At 37.3% G+C, this 18,013-nt stretch overlaps 1 protein-coding gene and 1 non-coding gene across 2 annotated transcripts; one reads left to right on the forward strand and one right to left on the reverse strand.

Moving 5' to 3' along the window:
* The first annotated feature begins 7,329 nt into the window (after positions 1-7,329).
* Positions 7,330-13,976, forward strand: txlnbb (taxilin beta b). The gene is made up of 10 exons (XM_087779550.1): positions 7,330-7,374; positions 8,864-9,100; positions 9,158-9,249; positions 10,409-10,579; positions 11,526-11,720; positions 12,705-12,824; positions 12,889-12,963; positions 13,039-13,131; positions 13,296-13,391; positions 13,493-13,976. Exons 2-10 carry the CDS (start codon positions 8,878-8,880, stop codon positions 13,931-13,933), a joined length of 1,506 nt encoding a protein of 501 aa, XP_087635676.1. The 5' UTR covers positions 7,330-7,374; positions 8,864-8,877; the 3' UTR covers positions 13,934-13,976.
* Positions 13,977-16,072: 2,096 nt separating this feature from the next.
* Positions 16,073-16,155, reverse strand: trnal-cag (transfer RNA leucine (anticodon CAG)). The gene has a single exon. It is a non-coding gene; the product is annotated as a tRNA-Leu (tRNA).
* Positions 16,156-18,013: the final 1,858 nt, after the last annotated feature.

Consider the following 18,013-nt stretch of genomic DNA (forward strand, 5'->3'; position numbering starts at 1 on the left):
AGTGTTTCTTATGTTGCGTTTCTTTTTGTTTTCCCCTCTTAATGTTTTTATCTTGGTAAGAAAAAAAAAGAAAAAAGAAAAAAAAGATGCATGGGATTTTGCTATTGCACAAATTATAGGAAGGTATTATGTGATTACAAATATTGTAAGATGTATTTATATATTAGAACGTAAGCACTTATTGATACTGGTAAATATTTGACTACTATTTATATGGTATATCTGTACTTATGCAGCAGTGATGCAGTTATGCAGTGAGCCATGCTGGCATTGCTTTTGATATCACGTCATTGCTTCGATTTAAACGGCTTGTTTCTCTCTCGCTCGTATTTACGACATTTGATGAGTTTTAATAATGCACTTTCATCCTTTCATCGTTGACGCTCGACTAACTCGGTCAGTGCGAATGAGGGAGTAAAACATGTGACATATATCTTGTGGTGTTTTAAACATTCCAAGTTCTTCTTCTTTCTTTTGTTTTTGTCGTTTGTTTTCTATCATGATCTCATTGTACGAGTGGCACACAAACGAGGGGCTAACATGAACACTCTTGCATTACAGTGTAAATCCATGATCACTTACTGTACTCGATGAGACGCGTGAGTTTGGTTGACTATTATAATTATCGTTGTTGTGTTTACGCGCAAACTAGAAGTGACGTGTTCCCTCCGAACGCATCACTTCTGACCTGTATATATATATACATATACATGTGTATTTTTATGATTTGAACTATTTTTGCAGTGTGGAACTAAAAACAAACTTTTTATGTGGATAGTTTATATCTCTCGGAAGAGGTTGGAATTTCCCGTCGGGTCGGCGAGCCGGGTACAACACACGCGTACGAAAGTGCGACGAGAACCCGTGAGGCTCGCTTTGATGATGTCATCGATGTGGTACGACAAACTTTGAGATTGAACTCGTTTCTTTGACATATTGGCAACTTCTCGACAAGAAGACGTCGACACTTGATCACAACAGTTGGTTACCAAGCGTGTCCGTGTACCTGGCAGCCATTTTAATTCATTATTCAACTGAAATCGGATTTTCTTTTTTTTTTTTACTGTAATCAGCCATTTATTTACTTTAGTTATTACTTCAGCCGAAAACCGAAAAAAGGGACTACTTTATTGCTTTTACTTTTGAATGTTGACAAAAGGACTAAAAGGATTACAGCAGCATTTTGATAAAGATTATTATCGACGTATCACCTTCAATAACACTCAATAATTGTTCTTATACGATATCAAAGTCACTACTTAAACGTGGAATATATATAAGAAAAGCACATAAATAGTTTAAAAACATGTATATTTTAAAACAATGTATTATCAGACAGCTAGCAGCGATGCTAACGACGTTAGCTCTCTTAATATTCTGAAGTGAAGGAGCTCATTGACACTAAAAGGTGAATATTTTGTCATTTTAAACCAGATCTATTATTGTTACATGACTAATAAACTGAAACTCTTATTTAAAAATAAGAGACTAAAGGCTTTTTTGCTGTGGTTAGCGACGCTAAGCTACCTATGCTAGCCCATAGCTTTATACTGAGAGTTAGCCATTTGCTCCCGTCAACATTTCTATTTCTGATCCATTAATTCACTTATAAAATATCCAAAAAAATCAAACCGTTCGTCCACTTTGTCGTCGTTTTTTCAAATTTAATTTCTGATTTTAGTTCCGAAGGTCAACTGGTTCGCAGTCGCTGGTAAATAAACGTGATCGGTGTTTGCTTTGACGTTTGAGAGGATTTTTGAAGTATATCTGACATGAAAACTGCACTTTGAGATGACGCGGGGGTTCGAATCTGTGTTGTACCCGCTTTCCCTTCCTCAGGGAACAGGGGTTATGGTCGGTAACCTTCAGGTTCAATAAGTAACAGCACAGTGTTGATCATCAACAGGCGCATTTTATTCACATCCTGGAGTGGATTCAAAAAAAAAAAAAAAATGTTGGCTCATGTTTACATTACTAAACATATTTAAAGGTGCACTGCTTTAATTTGTTACTTTGGGACGGCGTGAGTCGCGGATCTGTCTTTTCTTTGTCCGGGTACGGAAGCAGACGCTGGTTAATGTGAAGGGAAATTGAAGCCTTTTTTTGATTTGCTTTTGCATATGTACTCAGACTGTGTTTGTGTTCTGTTTTTGGAATCTTGTACGCATATTTACAGAACTGCATTGTGCCTCTCATGTCTATGAAATCCCTGTACGACACACAGAGGAAGATTATCGACTCGCAGCTTAGATTTGTCGAGGGGGGCAGAAGAAAAAAAACACCTCAGTAGCCAATTGTTTTCAGCGATTTGTATCCAAACTGACCGGACGGAGAGAGTGCCTCTTTTCTTGCCGTCACCAGGGGGAAAAATTATTGTTTGGTGCTCAACTTTTTCAGATTAAAAAATCTCAAATTGTTTTGAAAAAAAGAATATACATCTAACCCAAGAATGTGTGTCGCAGATTATTTCATATTTTCTTTTTTTTTTTTCCAAAAAGGAGCACATGAGGTGAGAGAAAAGGCTGGAGAGAGACCAGTGACATCCTCTGGCAACAATGCATCACTGCAACAAGAAAATAAATGAATGCTTCCAAAAATAGATTCTGTGGATGATATTCAAGCAGTCGCAGGCAATGCAGCGAACGCTGCGGCGTCTCCTCGGTGTGTTGATGTTTTCAATGTTAACGCTGCATGTCGAGGAAGAAGCGATGAGATCCGGGAGCACATGACAGCTGCTCGCCTCTCCTCTGGGCTTCACAAGGAGGTCTGTTCTAATTCTGGCCAATCAGTGAGACAGTTCTTTTTTCTCCTCGGGCCCATTTGTTAGAATAATTACATGCCTGGAAACAGCATTTCAGCTTAAAATAAAATGAGAGATGGGCAGCAGAAGCCTTCACGCACCTGGGGTGTGAAAATTGAATCTTAACATTATAGATACTTCATTAGATGTATTTGTTTTATCCATTTAATTCGTCTATAGCCTTCCAGAAACACGTTGTAGAGGAACACATTCTACACGTTTATGTTATAAAACACATTGAAACATCTTTACTGAACAAACTAAGATTAGATGTGTGTATTGTCAAGAATCTATTTAAACGATATGTATCACGATACAGGGTGAAGGATACGATATATAGTGATATATAATGATACTATAGTAACAAGTATATGTGTAGTATTGTGGAATACTTGACTCTGGTGTTGTGATAGTGTAGGAACAAGTATATATGTGTAGTATTGTCCAGTACTTGACTCTGGTGTTCTGATAGTGTAGTAACAAGTTTATATGTGTAGTATTGTCCAGTACTTGACTCTGGTGTTCTGATAGTGTAGTAACAAGTATATATGTGTAGTATTGTCCAGTACTTGACTCTGGTGTTCTGATAGTGTAGTAACAAGTTTATATGTGTAGTATTGTCCAGTACTTGACTCTGGTGTTCTGATAGTGTAGTAACAAGTATATATGTGTAGTATTGTCCAGTACTTGACTCTGGTGTTCTGATAGTGTAGTAACAAGTTTATATGTGTAGTATTGTCCAGTACTTGACTCTGGTGTTCAGATAGTGTAGTAACAAGTATATATGTGTAGTATTGTCCAGTACCTGACTCTGGTGTTCTGATAGTGTAGTAACAAGTTTATATGTGTAGTATTGTCCAGTACTTGACTCTGGTGTTGTGATAGTGTAATAACAAGTATATATGTGTAGTATTGTCCAGTACTTGACTCTGGTGTTGTGATAGTGTAGTAACAACTATATATGTGTAGTATTGTCCAGTACTTGACTCTGGTGTTGTGATAGTGTAGTAACAAGTATATATGTGTAGTATTGTCCAGTACTTGACTCTGGTGTTGTGATAGTGTAGTAACAAGTATATATGTGTAGTATTGTCCAGTACTTGACTCTGGTGTTGTGATAGTGTAGTAACAAGTATATATGTGTAGTATTGTCCAGTACTTGACTCTGGTGTTGTGATAGTGTAGTAACAAGTATATATGTGTAGTATTGTCCAGTACTTGACTCTGGTGTTCTGATAGTGTAGTAACAAGTATATATGAGTAGTATTGTCCAGTACTTGACTCTGGTGTTCTGATAGTGTAGTAACAAGTTTATATCTGTAGTATTGTCCAGTACTTGACTCTGGTGTTGTGATAGTGTAATAACAAGTATATATGTGTAGTATTGTCCAGTACTTGACTCTGGTGTTGTGATAGTGTAGTAACAAGTATATATGTGTAGTATTGTCCAGTACTTGACTCTGGTGTTCTGATAGTGTAGTAACAAGTATATATGAGTAGTATTGTCCAGTACTTGACTCTGGTGTTCTGATAGTGTAGTAACAAGTTTATATCTGTAGTATTGTCCAGTACTTGACTCTGGTGTTGTGATAGTGTAATAACAAGTATATATGTGTAGTATTGTCCAGTACTTGACTCTGGTGTTCTGATAGTGTAGTAACAAGTATATATGTGTAGTATTGTCCAGTACTTGACTCTGGTGTTGTGATAGTGTAGTAACAAGTATATATGTGTAGTATTGTCCAGTACTTGACTCTGGTGTTGTGATAGTGTAGTAACAAGTATATATGTGTAGTATTGTCCAGTACTTGACTCTGGTGTTGTGATAGTGTAGTAAAAAGTATATGTGTGTAGTATTGTCCAGTACTTGACTCTGGTGTTGTGATAGTGTAGTAACAAGTATATATGTGTAGTATTGTCCAGTACTTGACTCTGGTGTTGTGATACTGTAGTAACAAGTATATATGAGTAGTATTGTCCAGTACTTGACTCTGGTGTTGTGATACTGTAGTAACAAGTATATATGTGTAGTATTGTCCAGTACTTGACTCTGGTGTTCTGATAGTGTAGTAACAAGTTTATATGTGTAGTATTGTCCAGTACTTGACTCTGGTGTTGTGATAGTGTAATAACAAGTATATATGTGTAGTAATGTCCAGTACTTGACTCTGGTGTTGTGATAGTGTAGTAACAAGTATATATGTGTAGTATTGTCCAGTACTTGACTCTGGTGTTGTGATAGTGTAGTAACAAGTATATATGTGTAGTATTGTCCAGTACTTGACTCTGGTGTTGTAGTATTTACAGACCACATGACTCTTGACAAAGTCGTAACTGCTTTCATTTGTTTTCAAACCAAAATATGTCCAAACAACAGCTTTAAAAGCTGCTGGACTCACTGTATCCTCTCGTCCTCAGTCATCACTGGGATCTCGTAGGATTTCATTGTTACTTTTCCTACGGAGCATTTAAAACTAGCATATGTGAGAGTCTAGACTGACCATACGTCCACGGCATTCCCAGCCTCTTACCCCAAGTAGCTGGGACAGGCACCAGCTCATGGCATTCTTGGAAAACTGGGAATGAGTAGGAACCCCACTTTTCTGAATTAAACATTTCATTTTAACAGTTTGAACGAATGTAATTCTTTTGTGTTTGTCGGATCATCTGGTCGTCGACCAACAGTGTGTTCATCTGTGAATGTTCTCCATGTGTTTTGTTGATCTGCAGTGAGAAAATATGGCCCAATATAAGCTTCATATAAACATTTAGCAGCTCAGCAGAGCAGAGTTTAAGTTTCCACCAATGCTTTCTGCAGATGATGTGGTTTTGTAGCTTTCATTTGTCTGAACGAGCAGACGTGTTGTCGTCTCGTTCCTGAGTTGTGAAGCCAGAGCAGTCACTGTAACTGCAAAGAAAAGACCCCTATTGTGTCGTCTTTGTGAGTCTGTCCTCTGGCTCTTGCCCCAGGTAGCTGGGATAGATTTCAGTCTCTGCAGAGTAATGGGGTTTGTACCATTTTAGTGTCTTTGTTTGTTTGTTTGTCTCAATTTTGTGTAACCCTTGTCTAAAACCAGGGCTGTGTCTCAAATTGTGCACTTCTCTGAGTGCACTTGTTTATAGTACACTTTAAGAAAGTGCACATACTTGACCAGTGCACAGATTTGACAGATAGTATGTCTCAAATCATCATTTGGGACACAGTCCAAAACTGAGTCCGACATTTTGTCTTTAACATCAATCAGCAACATATTATTTGATAGTATTAATATATAGTATCATTGAATAGTATTTTAATTTAGTTTGATGCATTATAGCATTATATTTGATGGACATTGTGGGAAATTGTAATCCTCAAAATGCTTTTATTTTATCTTAAATATGTTTTTTTTTTAACTTTCAATAGAGGGCCAAGTATGAACCAGAGCTGTGTCTCAAATCGTGTACTTAAACTATTTATTTTTAGAGCATAAGTGCCTCTCAATTCTTAGTATGTGAAATGTAGTGCTCCATACACACTTTTATATATATTCATATACTTACAGGTGTATTTTCGGCAGCAGTACGAGGACGACACGTCTTCGCTGCTGATACCAGCGTAAATATTTCGCCAATATTTATCATATTTCTTGATCCAAACCAAACGTGCTGCCAGCAGGTGTCGCTAGTGTTCCTACAGCTGTTTGAAATCATCCTTAAATAGAAGTAGAAGAAGAAGCTGTCGCGTCATTTCCTGTTAGTGTGTAGCAGCAGAGTTTGATTTGAAACAAAACATCTGTGGAGGATTAGTTACTAGTTAGTACGTACACTATCCTGATGATACTAACTTCTAGTATACTAAGAGAAGTATGTTTGAGACATACTATCTGCGGAGGATTAGTTACTAGTTAGTACGTACACTATCCTGATGATACTAACTTCTAGTATACTAAGAGAAGTATGTTTGAGACATACTATCTGTGGAGGATTAGTTACTAGTTAGTACGTACACTATCCTGATGATACTAACTTCTAGTGTACTAAGAGAAGTATGTTTGAGACATACTATCTGTGGAGGATTAGTTACTAGTTAGTACGTAGACTATCCTGATGCATACTAACCAGTGGGTTTTTTTTAACTCAAGAAACAAACTAATATGAACCAAGACATCCAACAGTCGTCTCACTTAGAAGCTCAGGATAAAAGCTCTTGTATCATCAAACCATTAAAACAAAACAACTTGTTCATTGGAAAAAAAACAAGCAATTTAGCAATTAGCATTGACACTTAGCATTACGTTGTGTTCTTGGTGTATAAACGCTTTAGTTTTACCATTTTTTTTAAACGTCTACTGTTGAATAACACCGTTTTTAACGTCTAATGGATTAACATTGAATTGTTCAAGAGACAAAATGAAGACGAAAGAGTGAATGTAAGTTTTGAGCAGTTGTCGTGGAGGCCGGAGCAGTCGTCCTCCTCTCAGTGGTCTGGAGTTTATTTTGAGGAGGTCTTATCACAGCTGTTGTCTCTGTGGTGCAGCCTGTCCGTGGCCCCTCCACACGCTCCCTCGTTCCTCTCCTGGCCCTGGATCCTGGTAAGACCTTCTTCTACCTTTCTACTCTTAACAGTGTGGTTCTGGTTCTACACGCGACTGAAACCAAATCGTTCTTGACAAATCACTCCAGGAATTCTCTCTCTTCTTCCGCTCGTTTCATGTTTTTTTATTTATTTATTATTAGCATGAAGGCGTCACTAAATTAAGATGTGCTACTAACGTGGTTAAAAATGGCTCTTTTGTACCAGCGGCTGACACGGACATCAATGACTTTTTACAATGAGAAATAAATAAATAAACGTCCTGCCCATATTAAGAAGTTCCTAAAATAGCCTTCCGTGTCTCGGGAACAGGTGCCATGAGCTCGGCTTGTGAAATCGCAGGCGGTTTTTTGAAGCTGCACTAATGATATTCAATAAACACAGTCTTTACTTCAGCGTTCAACGTCAGAAATGAAGCTTTTTCACTTTTCATAGAAACCTGAGCACATGTCTGACATTTTCTCTTCCTGCTGCTAAAACCATTTTAGTGTATAATTAAGTATATCATGAAACAACATTCTCACATCAGTTGATTTTATAGTTTAGTGGAAAACAATGTCCAAAAGGTGACATTATATTGCAGTTTTGATGTTAAATACTAAAACAAAAGGTTGAAAGATTAATAGGAAAAAACTATAAAATTGGGGTCAAATATTTACTACAATATTTATCTGTCACTCTATTGTCATTATTTAAGTCATTCTTTTGTGGAAGATTTTTTAAAATGCAATATTTGCAAATATTCTTTAAAAAAAATGATAATAAATATAGAGAAATATACATTCAAATCAATGTATTTAACTTTTTATTTAACTAACACAATTGATGATTTTTTCTTTATTTTATGCATCACAGATGATTGTGAGAAATATCTTATGCATGCTTTTGATTTTATTACATGTGGTTATTATATTCACGTGTTAATATCGTTACGATTTAAATAGTAATGTTTTCTGTCGATACCTCTGGTCCAGGAGCCAAAGGCTTCAATATATCCAGTGTTTATTTGTCATTTTGTAGTTTTGTGGGGTTTTTTTTCCAGTTTTTTTATTTACAGTAGAAACTATTAAAAAAAGTTGTTTTTATTTGTGTTAGGCTGTTTGAAATTTTAATTCAATTGTCATTAAAGTGGAATTTTTCTGCCGCTTCATCACTCACCGGGGTTTCGGGGAGCCTATCCCCATATCATAGGGCCAGAGGCGGGGGACACCCTGGACAGGACACCAGTCTGTCGTAGAGCACACAAAGACAGACAACCGTTCACACACACACTCAGACCTACAGACAATTTCCCAAAGTTCTCAACTAATCAACTTGTGTATGTTTTTTTTTGGACTGTGGGAGGAAACCGGAGTGTCCGGAGTAAACCCACGTGACACGAAGAGAACATATTTGTATAATTCTAGACCAAACTAGTTCAAACCAGAACAAAATAATCTTCCTTACAAATGTTTTGATGACACAGGTGATTTTTAAACTGTTCCCAGAATCCTTTGCAAGCATGGAAACCTGTGAGGAGAGCCCCCCCGCGTCCACCGCGCCGGTCCAAGACCCCGCCATGGATCTGACCGAGGACCTGGCCCAGCAGCTGGAGGACATCATCAGCGCGTACCAGGCCAACGAGGCCCCGGCCGACCCCGAGGACCCGGAGGAGGCCCCGGCCGTCAAGAAGTCGGACTCTCGCCGCGACCAGAAGCTCGAGAAGAAGATGCTGAAGAGTCTAGGTGAGCGAGCGACGCCGGCGACACGTCAAAGTGTTGAAGTTCAACGTCTCTGCTCAGGGAAGGAAGCCATGCTGCTCATGCAGAGTCTCAGCAAGCTGGACACGCCGGAGCAGAAGCTGGAAGCCATCATCAAGAAGCACGCCGAGCTGGTGAGTGGATTACACATGATCATAGAAGAGGAAGAAAAACACATTAATCCCACGCTAATCTCCAGGTCGATGATGGAGAGGGAGCTTAAGGAAGACTCTCTCTCAGAAGAGGTGGAGGACTAGAAGTCAAACAGATTAGGATTTGCAAGAAAATGTAAACTATAGAGAGAAAAAAAAAGTAGACTTTTCAATCCTCGACGGATCGTTTACCTGAGAAATCTCTTGTCGTCACTGAAACTTCTTCTGCACGTAGACCTTCCACTTTTCTTCCAGGAGTCCGGGGGACACCCTGGAAAGGTCTATATATAGAGGGACGCTCAGAGGGACTCACCGATTTACATCCGTTTGTTGGAAGGAAACCCCCAAAACTACCCGAATATATATATTATCCTAAAATGCAAAGCAAAAAATGATAGCAACATGCTAATGCTAACTACAAGTTCTGGTTATTTTGAGTCTGACTTTCAATTTGAGTCACTTGTGTTTTGTAGCTGGAACAGGTTTTGCTGCTTTAAAAAAAACAAACTATTATTCATCTAAATAAGCAAAAACTGTTTTTTCCAGTTCTTACTGTTATTTGTTTAGTCAAAAACGTGGATTTTCATTAAGACGGAACCTTTTGACCTTTGAAAAGTTCATGAAAAATTAGAACTCAAAGTTTAAAAGTTGTATTTATATATATATATATATATAGGTACTAGGGACTGAAAGTAGAGACTTCATACAATTATTTTTTCTTTCTCTTTTCTTAGCTTTCCGAAAATATGAACATATTTCTAATGATAAATCACTATATCATCAGCAAACATCATCATTCTCACGGTCACAATAGAACTTTCTCACTTATAAAAATACAACCATGATGTGTTTCTCTAAGAATTAATGATTTATTTAAGTGTTGTATCTCATTTTTAATGATATGATTTTTTCTAGATTAGAAAATCGCATTTAAAAATAAATGAAATATATTTTGAGTATTTATTTTTATCACGAGATAAAATTGAAAAGGTACCAAAACACAGCTACATATACAGTACATATATGTATACATCTGTTATTGTTGTGTGGGTCTATAGAGAGAAGGAAACCACGATCATCTCAACATCCATCATGAAGTTGTGAGTAGATGTTCCAACATTGTCTCCTCATGTGGTTGCAGCTCGAGGAGCATCGTAACGACCAGAAGCAGCTGAAGCTCCTGCAGAAGAAGCTCCTGCAGGTCATCAAGGAGAAAGACCAGCTCCAGGGCGAACACAGCCGAGCGGTCCTGGCTCGCAGCAAACTGGAGGGACTGTGTCGAGAGCTGCAGAGGCACAACAAGACCCTGAAGGTAGACCACCACACTTTGGAAGTACACGTCGCGTCTGAGGTGTCACCATATGCTGAGCTCAGCAGGACGTGGAGTCGGCTGGCAGCGTTCTGTCAAACAGCGAGTTTGACCTTTTAAACCCACAAACACTCGCCAAGAAACACAGTGGACGCCTGGCAGGACCAGAACGAAAATGACCCAAATATTGTTCTACATGACTCAACACGATCAAATGACACTTTAGGTTCAGAATCGAGAGGATCTTCACCTGAAGATGAGATACATTGGCTTTGATATCATTATTCATCTAATTATTACTGACATTGAAGTTTATTTTATTTAAACCACGTTTGTTTCGCTCTGACATACACAAGTTTTTATTGATCTATTTTTAGATTTAACGTTATTTTTCATTTCTTTAATTGAACTTTTCTTTGTTTATATTTTTTCATCTTTTTTTTGGACCACTCTGCTTTAGTTTATAAAATAATCTTCAGCTTCATATTCATTCAAACAGCTACACTTTTTAATCTGTACGTACTTCATAATATTATGCCTTAAAGTTTGGTTTCGATTTTTTTATAGTCACTTGTTTAAAAATATTTTAGATAAGAAGTAGATGAAGATTTAAAAAGAAAACTTTAACACATTATTTCTTTCTTTATTCATTCATTGTTTGTGTTGAATGATGGTGTTTTTTATGTGCTTGCAGTGAGTGCTCATAGGTCAAAGGTCATAGGAAAATAAGTCAGAATTTGTATCTTCCGCCTCTTAAATGTACCTAAGACTCCTCTGAGTGAAGGGGAGTCAGAAATGAAAGCCGAAAATCTCAGTGTTTACTGAAAAATAATCGCCTCTATGGTCAAAGTCAACAACAATTTGCTGTCTTGAAATTTTCATCCAAATCACAAAAATCAAGAACGCTGATTCAAGAGTCTGTGATCAACTTTTGATGCGTTCGTGGCAGGAGGAGACGCTGCAGAGGTGCAGGGAGGACGACCTGAAGAGGAAAGAAATCACCACCCACTTCCAGGGAACGCTCACGGAGATCCAAGCGCAGATCGAGGAGCACAGCACGAGGAACACGAAGCTGTGTCAGGAGAACAGTTCGCTGGCAGAGAAGCTCAAAGGACTCATCACTCAGTACGACCAACGTGAGGCGGTACTGAAGCTTCTTCAATTCATGCACTTCACAAACACAACCACCACCTGCAGGGCCTTAACTCAAACACAACTTTAAAGCTTCCTAGATGACAATATTTACACAAAAATAAAAGGAAAAAAGGACATTTTCCAAACAAACGATAGGATAGGGATATATCTACCAAAATCAAATGAAAAAAAAGTTACTTTGTATTGTACTTTTATTTCCTTGATTATTTTCAGAAGAATAATCCCCATTATTTTGGACTTAATAACATATTATATCATCACTAAAGTCAAGCAACAACAAATAAATGAAAAACAATAAAACATAAACTTTATATGTTATTGTTTTGTACTTGTAACAATTCATCCAGTTTTTGTGTGTTTAATTACCTTTACTTTGGCGAACAGGTGGTTGTACCGGAAGTGGGACCATCCAGGCGTTTCCTCTTTTTACTGCGTTTATTTTTTTATAGCTCTCTTTACCATCGGTTAGCCTGTAACTAAGACACTTCTCTGTGAATTATTTTAGTTGATAAATATTCGCGTTTTAATCCATAAGGAAAGGAGTCTTCAACACGGACCGAAACTACACGCTGGTGCTGTGTAACTTTGTTTACCTTCCGTTTGAGTCGCGCTTAATGGTTCCGCCACAAAAAGTTTTTATACACGAAACATCATTATCAATTAATCGCAGCGCTTTATATAGTTTTATTAATAAGATCCATATATTATAGAATTGATCGATAACTGAAATATAAATTTAACAGAAGGGTGTCATTTTAAGAAAACAAAAAAGCCATTAAAAAAAGTTATATTGGTTAAAAAATAAAATTGGTATAACTAACGCAAATAATAATTAGTTAATTAAAGTAATTGTTTAAATCAATTACTCAATTCATAATGAGGAAAAGGAAAATAAAAACACACGTGTTTTGTTTATCCGGTCAAATAAAGGAAGCTACTTTGAATGAATCCAAAATAAACATTTCTGTGGCAGAACCTGGAGAAGGTCTTCAAGCACAGGGACCTGAAAGAGAAGCTGTTGGAGACCAAACTGCAACAAGCCAACCTGTTGCTGAAGGAGTGCAACGATAAGCACAAGCTTGAAAAAGAGCTGGTAAGTTTTTTAAGAAATTCATAAATCAGAAGTTAAAATTCTTATTTTGGAACAATGGTTTCAGCTGCTGAAGCAAACGGCCGAAGCCAAAGTGCACATGAAGATGTTGAAGGAGCAGGAGACGGGCATGAGGGCGCAGGTAAACACAAACTAACGGAATATAAAACATGTTGAGAGGGATTTCGCTAATGTTTTGCTCAAAATCTCCTCCCAGCTAGAAATGTACTCCCAGAAGTTCGATGAATTCCAGGGCAGCGTATCAAAGAGTAACAGTGTCTACAGCGGCTTCAAACAGGACATGGACAAAGTAAGAGTCTGGATTGTTCGGCTCCTCAGCAAAGACAATAAAATAAACCCTGTGAGATTTACAATAAAGCCTCGCTGGAGATGAGACGGATAATAATGCAGGCTCTATTTTTAGCATCACCTTTGATTATGAACGGTATAACATGTTTTTCTTGTGTGCCTCAGATGACAAAGAAAATGAAGAAGCTGGAGAAGGAGTGTCAATCCTGGAAGAGTCGCTTTGATGGCTGCAACAAGAACCTCATCGAGATGGTGACAGATGTAAGAGATTTTTATTTCCGTCAGCCGGTTAAGAATACCGGGTGCTTTTTATAGACGTCTGGGAGGTGAAAGGTAAAACATGGTTGTCTCCGCTCTGACAGAGAGCACTGAAGGAAAAGGAGTTTGAGCTTGTCAGCGTCAAGAATCAGAAGCTGGAGAGTCTGTGCCGAGCCCTGCAGGAGGAGAGGAAGAGTCTGCTGGAGAAGAGCGCTCAGGGGGGTCCCAGCGCCGCCGAGCCCACAGACCAGAGCGAGGAGAGGAAGGAAGACCAGACCCCCGCAGAGGAACCCTCACGACAGACCACAGCCCCGGCCCCGGCAGCAGAAACTCCTCGGACCAAGGAACTGGCCAAGCTGAAGGCGGAGCAGGAGCTCCTGAAGGAGATCGCCTCGTCTTTCAAAATCTCTCACGTGCTCCCCACGGAAGAACAATCACAGGGACCCTCGGAGGAACCCGGAGAGAAGCCGGCGGAGCAGAGCAACGCTGGAGACCATGATGGACTCCAGGAGGAGAGAGATTTAGAAATGGAGTCTGTTGATTAGTTGGAGAATTTACTTCAAATAAAAGAGAAACATTCATTTACAATCCTGGTCTGATATGAAAGTTATTTGTGTAACTTTTACAAACAATCATTTATTACAAAAAGACTTAATAGCCCCTTTAAAAACATATTTTTAATTATTAAATAATTTAGAAATATCCATTCATTTAAAATTCTTGTCTGATATGAAAGTTATTTGTGTAACTTTTACAAACAATCATTTATTACAAAAAGGCTTAATAGCCCCTTTAAAAACATATTTTTAATTATTAAATAATTTAGAAATATCCATTCATTTAAAATTCTTGTCTGATATGAAAGTTATTTGTGTAACATTTACAAACAATCATTTATTACAAACAAACTTTAAAAACATATTTTTAAATTAGTAAGTATTTATAAAAAACATTCATTTAGAATTATGGTCTGATATGAAAGTTATTTTTCCAAAACATAACTTTGAAACAAACCCTAATTGAATACAAAAAAAGGCATAAAAGTCATGTTAAATACATAATTTTTAATTATTAAATAATTTAAAAATATCCATTCATTTTAAATTTTTGTCTGATATGAAAGTTATCTGTACTTAATTATTACTTTAAAACAAACAATCCTTTATTACCAAAGAAAAAGCGTTATAGCCATGTTAAATCCATATATTTTGATTATTTAATCATTTAAAAATATCCCTTTAATTTCCAATTATTGTCTGATATTTATTTAAGTTATTTGTCATTTAAACTAAACTAACTATTTAAACTAAAAAAAATTTTTATTTTGAAACAAAAATAAATAACTTGATAACTACTATATATTTTAAAATAATTAAATACTTTATCTAAATCTACAAATGTAAATTACTTACTATATTGGGTTTTTTTGTATTAATAATATAATAAAGAGTCATATATCTGAGTTGCTCAGTTGCTAACAGAGTAGCTAAAAACAGTAGCTAACATTAGCTCACGGAGGCTAACATCCTCAGGAACAAGGTAAGATGGCTGACATGAGTCGATGTGAAAGAGTTAGCTTTCATACAATAATGCTCCTGAGATGATAAAGGAATGTGACATAGAGAAGATATTAAATAGTTATTAAAAATATTAAAAGCATTAACAAGACGACAAAGAAAGTCTGTTTAGCTAAAATAGCTAAGTCATGAGGAGGAGCTAAAGTAGCTAAGGATGCTAACGTGGTCGATAATTGAGGAAACTAATATTAAAGTTAAAGCTATGCTTACAAAAATCATTTTACATTAAGGTAGCAAAACTAGTTAAAAAATAATTAAATCTTTACATTATTTTATCAAGATTAAAGAGCTGAAAAATGCTAAGCTAGCATGATGAAGGTATGTAGAAGCTAAGCTAATGAAAACTATTTTAACACCACGGAGGAAAAACTTTCTAATGTAGCTTAAGGTAGCTTAAAATAAGGTATTTAGAAGCTATAAAGTTAGAAAGAGCAAAATGATAAATATAAAGATGATTAAATTAATTTAAGTAAAAGGCTAAATAAGCGATAAAATATCAAAATGGTTGATTTGTTAAAGCACATAGAGAAGCTAAATTACGAAGGTGTTTGTGATAAATCAGGAGTGAAATGATGTGTGTTTGTGGTTTACTGTCTCTTTAAAGGAAATATTCACAGTGAACATGAGAAGTGGAACTGATAAGCGCTCGCACAGCCAGAGCGAAAATCTGCAAATGGCTGAACCGTCCGCAGCTGCTCGTGTCAAATCTCTCCGAGCTTTCGTAGAAAATGGAAGATGGCGGAGAGACGTGTCGGGGTTTATCTACCTTTACCTTCAGTGACTAAAATAAACATGTCCCATCATTCAGCTGCTCGACAGGACTTCATGAGCAGACAATAGAGTCGCAGCTGGGTCTGATTGAAGCAGCTGCTGATTCATATCATTCAGAAAATCCTCCACATTTACATGATGTTAAAACAGGAATATCACGTGTCACTTCCTGTTTTCATCTTCCATCATAGTCTCTCAGAGGAGAGATCAGCTGAGGAGAAACACGTAGTACATCGTTATTTAATCCAATTATTATTGAGGCTTTTTAATCAGTGTGTCGCAGAGAGGGAGTTCGGGGACACCCTGGAAAGGTTGATCTTTGTAAAAAAGGGTTATTGTCAGAAGTGGGATTCGAACCCACGCCTACAGAGTAGACTGCGACCTGAACGCAGCGCCTTAGACCGCTCGGCCATCCTGACTGGCTGCAGATCTGTATTATATTGTTGTGTCACAAATTTCTTGACAAATTGAATAACCAGGTCATCAAATAACAAAAGTAAAACAATAACAAATAAACAAGAGAACACTTTTTTTCAGATGTGTAAACACAAAATTAACTATGTATCGTAACTAAAATAAATCGCCTGCAGTTCATACAAAACTCTGCAGCCAGAATTCTGAGCTGCTCTAGTAGAAGAACTCACATTTCTGCTTCAAACTCTTCACTGGCTGCCAGTTTCTTTCAGGATCATTTTAAAATTCTGGTTCTTACTTTCAGATCTATTCATGGTCAGACCTTTCATCAGTGATCTGATCCAGACTTACACCCCAGCTCGGGCTCTGAGGTCTGTGGATCAGAATCTACTGATGGTTCCTGAACTTCCGGACCAGAGGAGAGAAATCCTTCCAGACTGTTGCTCCTAAGCTTTGGAACCATCTCTGTGTTTGATGATCTACTGACTCCTTCAAGAAACATCTGTGTTTGATGATCTACTGACTCCTTCAAGAAACATCTGTGTTTGATGATCTACTGACTCCTTCAAGAAACATCTGTGTTTGATGATCTACTGACTCCTTCAAGAAACATCTGTGTTTGATGATCTACTGACTCCTTTAAGAAACATCTGTGTTTGATGATCTACTGACTCCTTCAAGAAACATCTGTGTTTGATGATCTACTGACTCCTTCAAGAAACATCTGTGTTTGATGATCTACTGACTCCTTCAAGAAACATCTGTGTTTGATGATCTACTGACTCCTTCAAGAAACATCTCTGTGTTTGATGATCTACTGACTCCTTCAAGAAACATCTGTGTTTGATGATCTACTGACTCCTTCAAGAAACATCTGTGTTTGATGATCTACTGACTCCTTCAAGAAACATTTGTGTTTGATGATCTACTGACTCCTTCAAGAAACATCTCTGTGTTTGATGATCTACTGACTCCTTCAAGAAACATCTGTGTTTGATGATCTACTGACTCCTTCAAGAAACATGTGTGTTTGATGATCTACTGACTCCTTCAAGAAACATGTGTGTTTGATGATCTACTGACTCCTTCAAGAAACATCTGTGTTTGATGATCTACTGACTCCTTCAAGAAACATCTCTGTGTTTGATGATCTACTGACTCCTTCAAGAAACATCTGTGTTTGATGATCTACTGACTCCTTCAAGAAACATCTGTGTTTGATGATCTACTGACTCCTTCAAGAAACATTTGTGTTTGATGATCTACTGACTCCTTCAAGAAACATCTCTGTGTTTGATGATCTACTGACTCCTTCAAGAAACATCTGTGTTTGATGATCTACTGACTCCTTCAAGAAACATGTGTGTTTGATGATCTACTGACTCCTTCAAGAAACATGTGTGTTTGATGATCTACTGACTCCTTCAAGAAACATCTGTGTTTGATGATCTACTGACTCCTTCAAGAAACATGTGTGTTTGATGATCTACTGACTCCTTCAAGAAACATCTGTGTTTGATGATCTACTGACTCCTTCAAGAAACATCTGTGTTTGATGATCTACTGACTCCTTCAAGAAACATTTGTGTTTGATGATCTACTGACTCCTTCAAGAAACATCTGTGTTTGATGATCTACTGACTCCTTCAAGAAACATGTGTGTTTGATGATCTACTGACTCCTTCAAGAAACATCTGTGTTTGATGATCTACTGACTCCTTCAAGAAACATCTTAAGACAATTTTATTTGTTCAGGCTTTTCCTTGATTCTCTGAGACTCCTGTTGTGTTCTCAGTATCATCTTGACCTTTAAAGTATATACTTTATTGAGTATTGTTTTGATAGTTTGAGCGCTTTGTGACC

This window comes from Callionymus lyra, chromosome 18 (genome assembly GCF_982586985.1).
Source record: "Callionymus lyra chromosome 18, fCalLyr1.hap1.1, whole genome shotgun sequence".
In the NCBI taxonomy this organism is placed as follows: domain Eukaryota; kingdom Metazoa; phylum Chordata; class Actinopteri; order Syngnathiformes; family Callionymidae; genus Callionymus; species Callionymus lyra.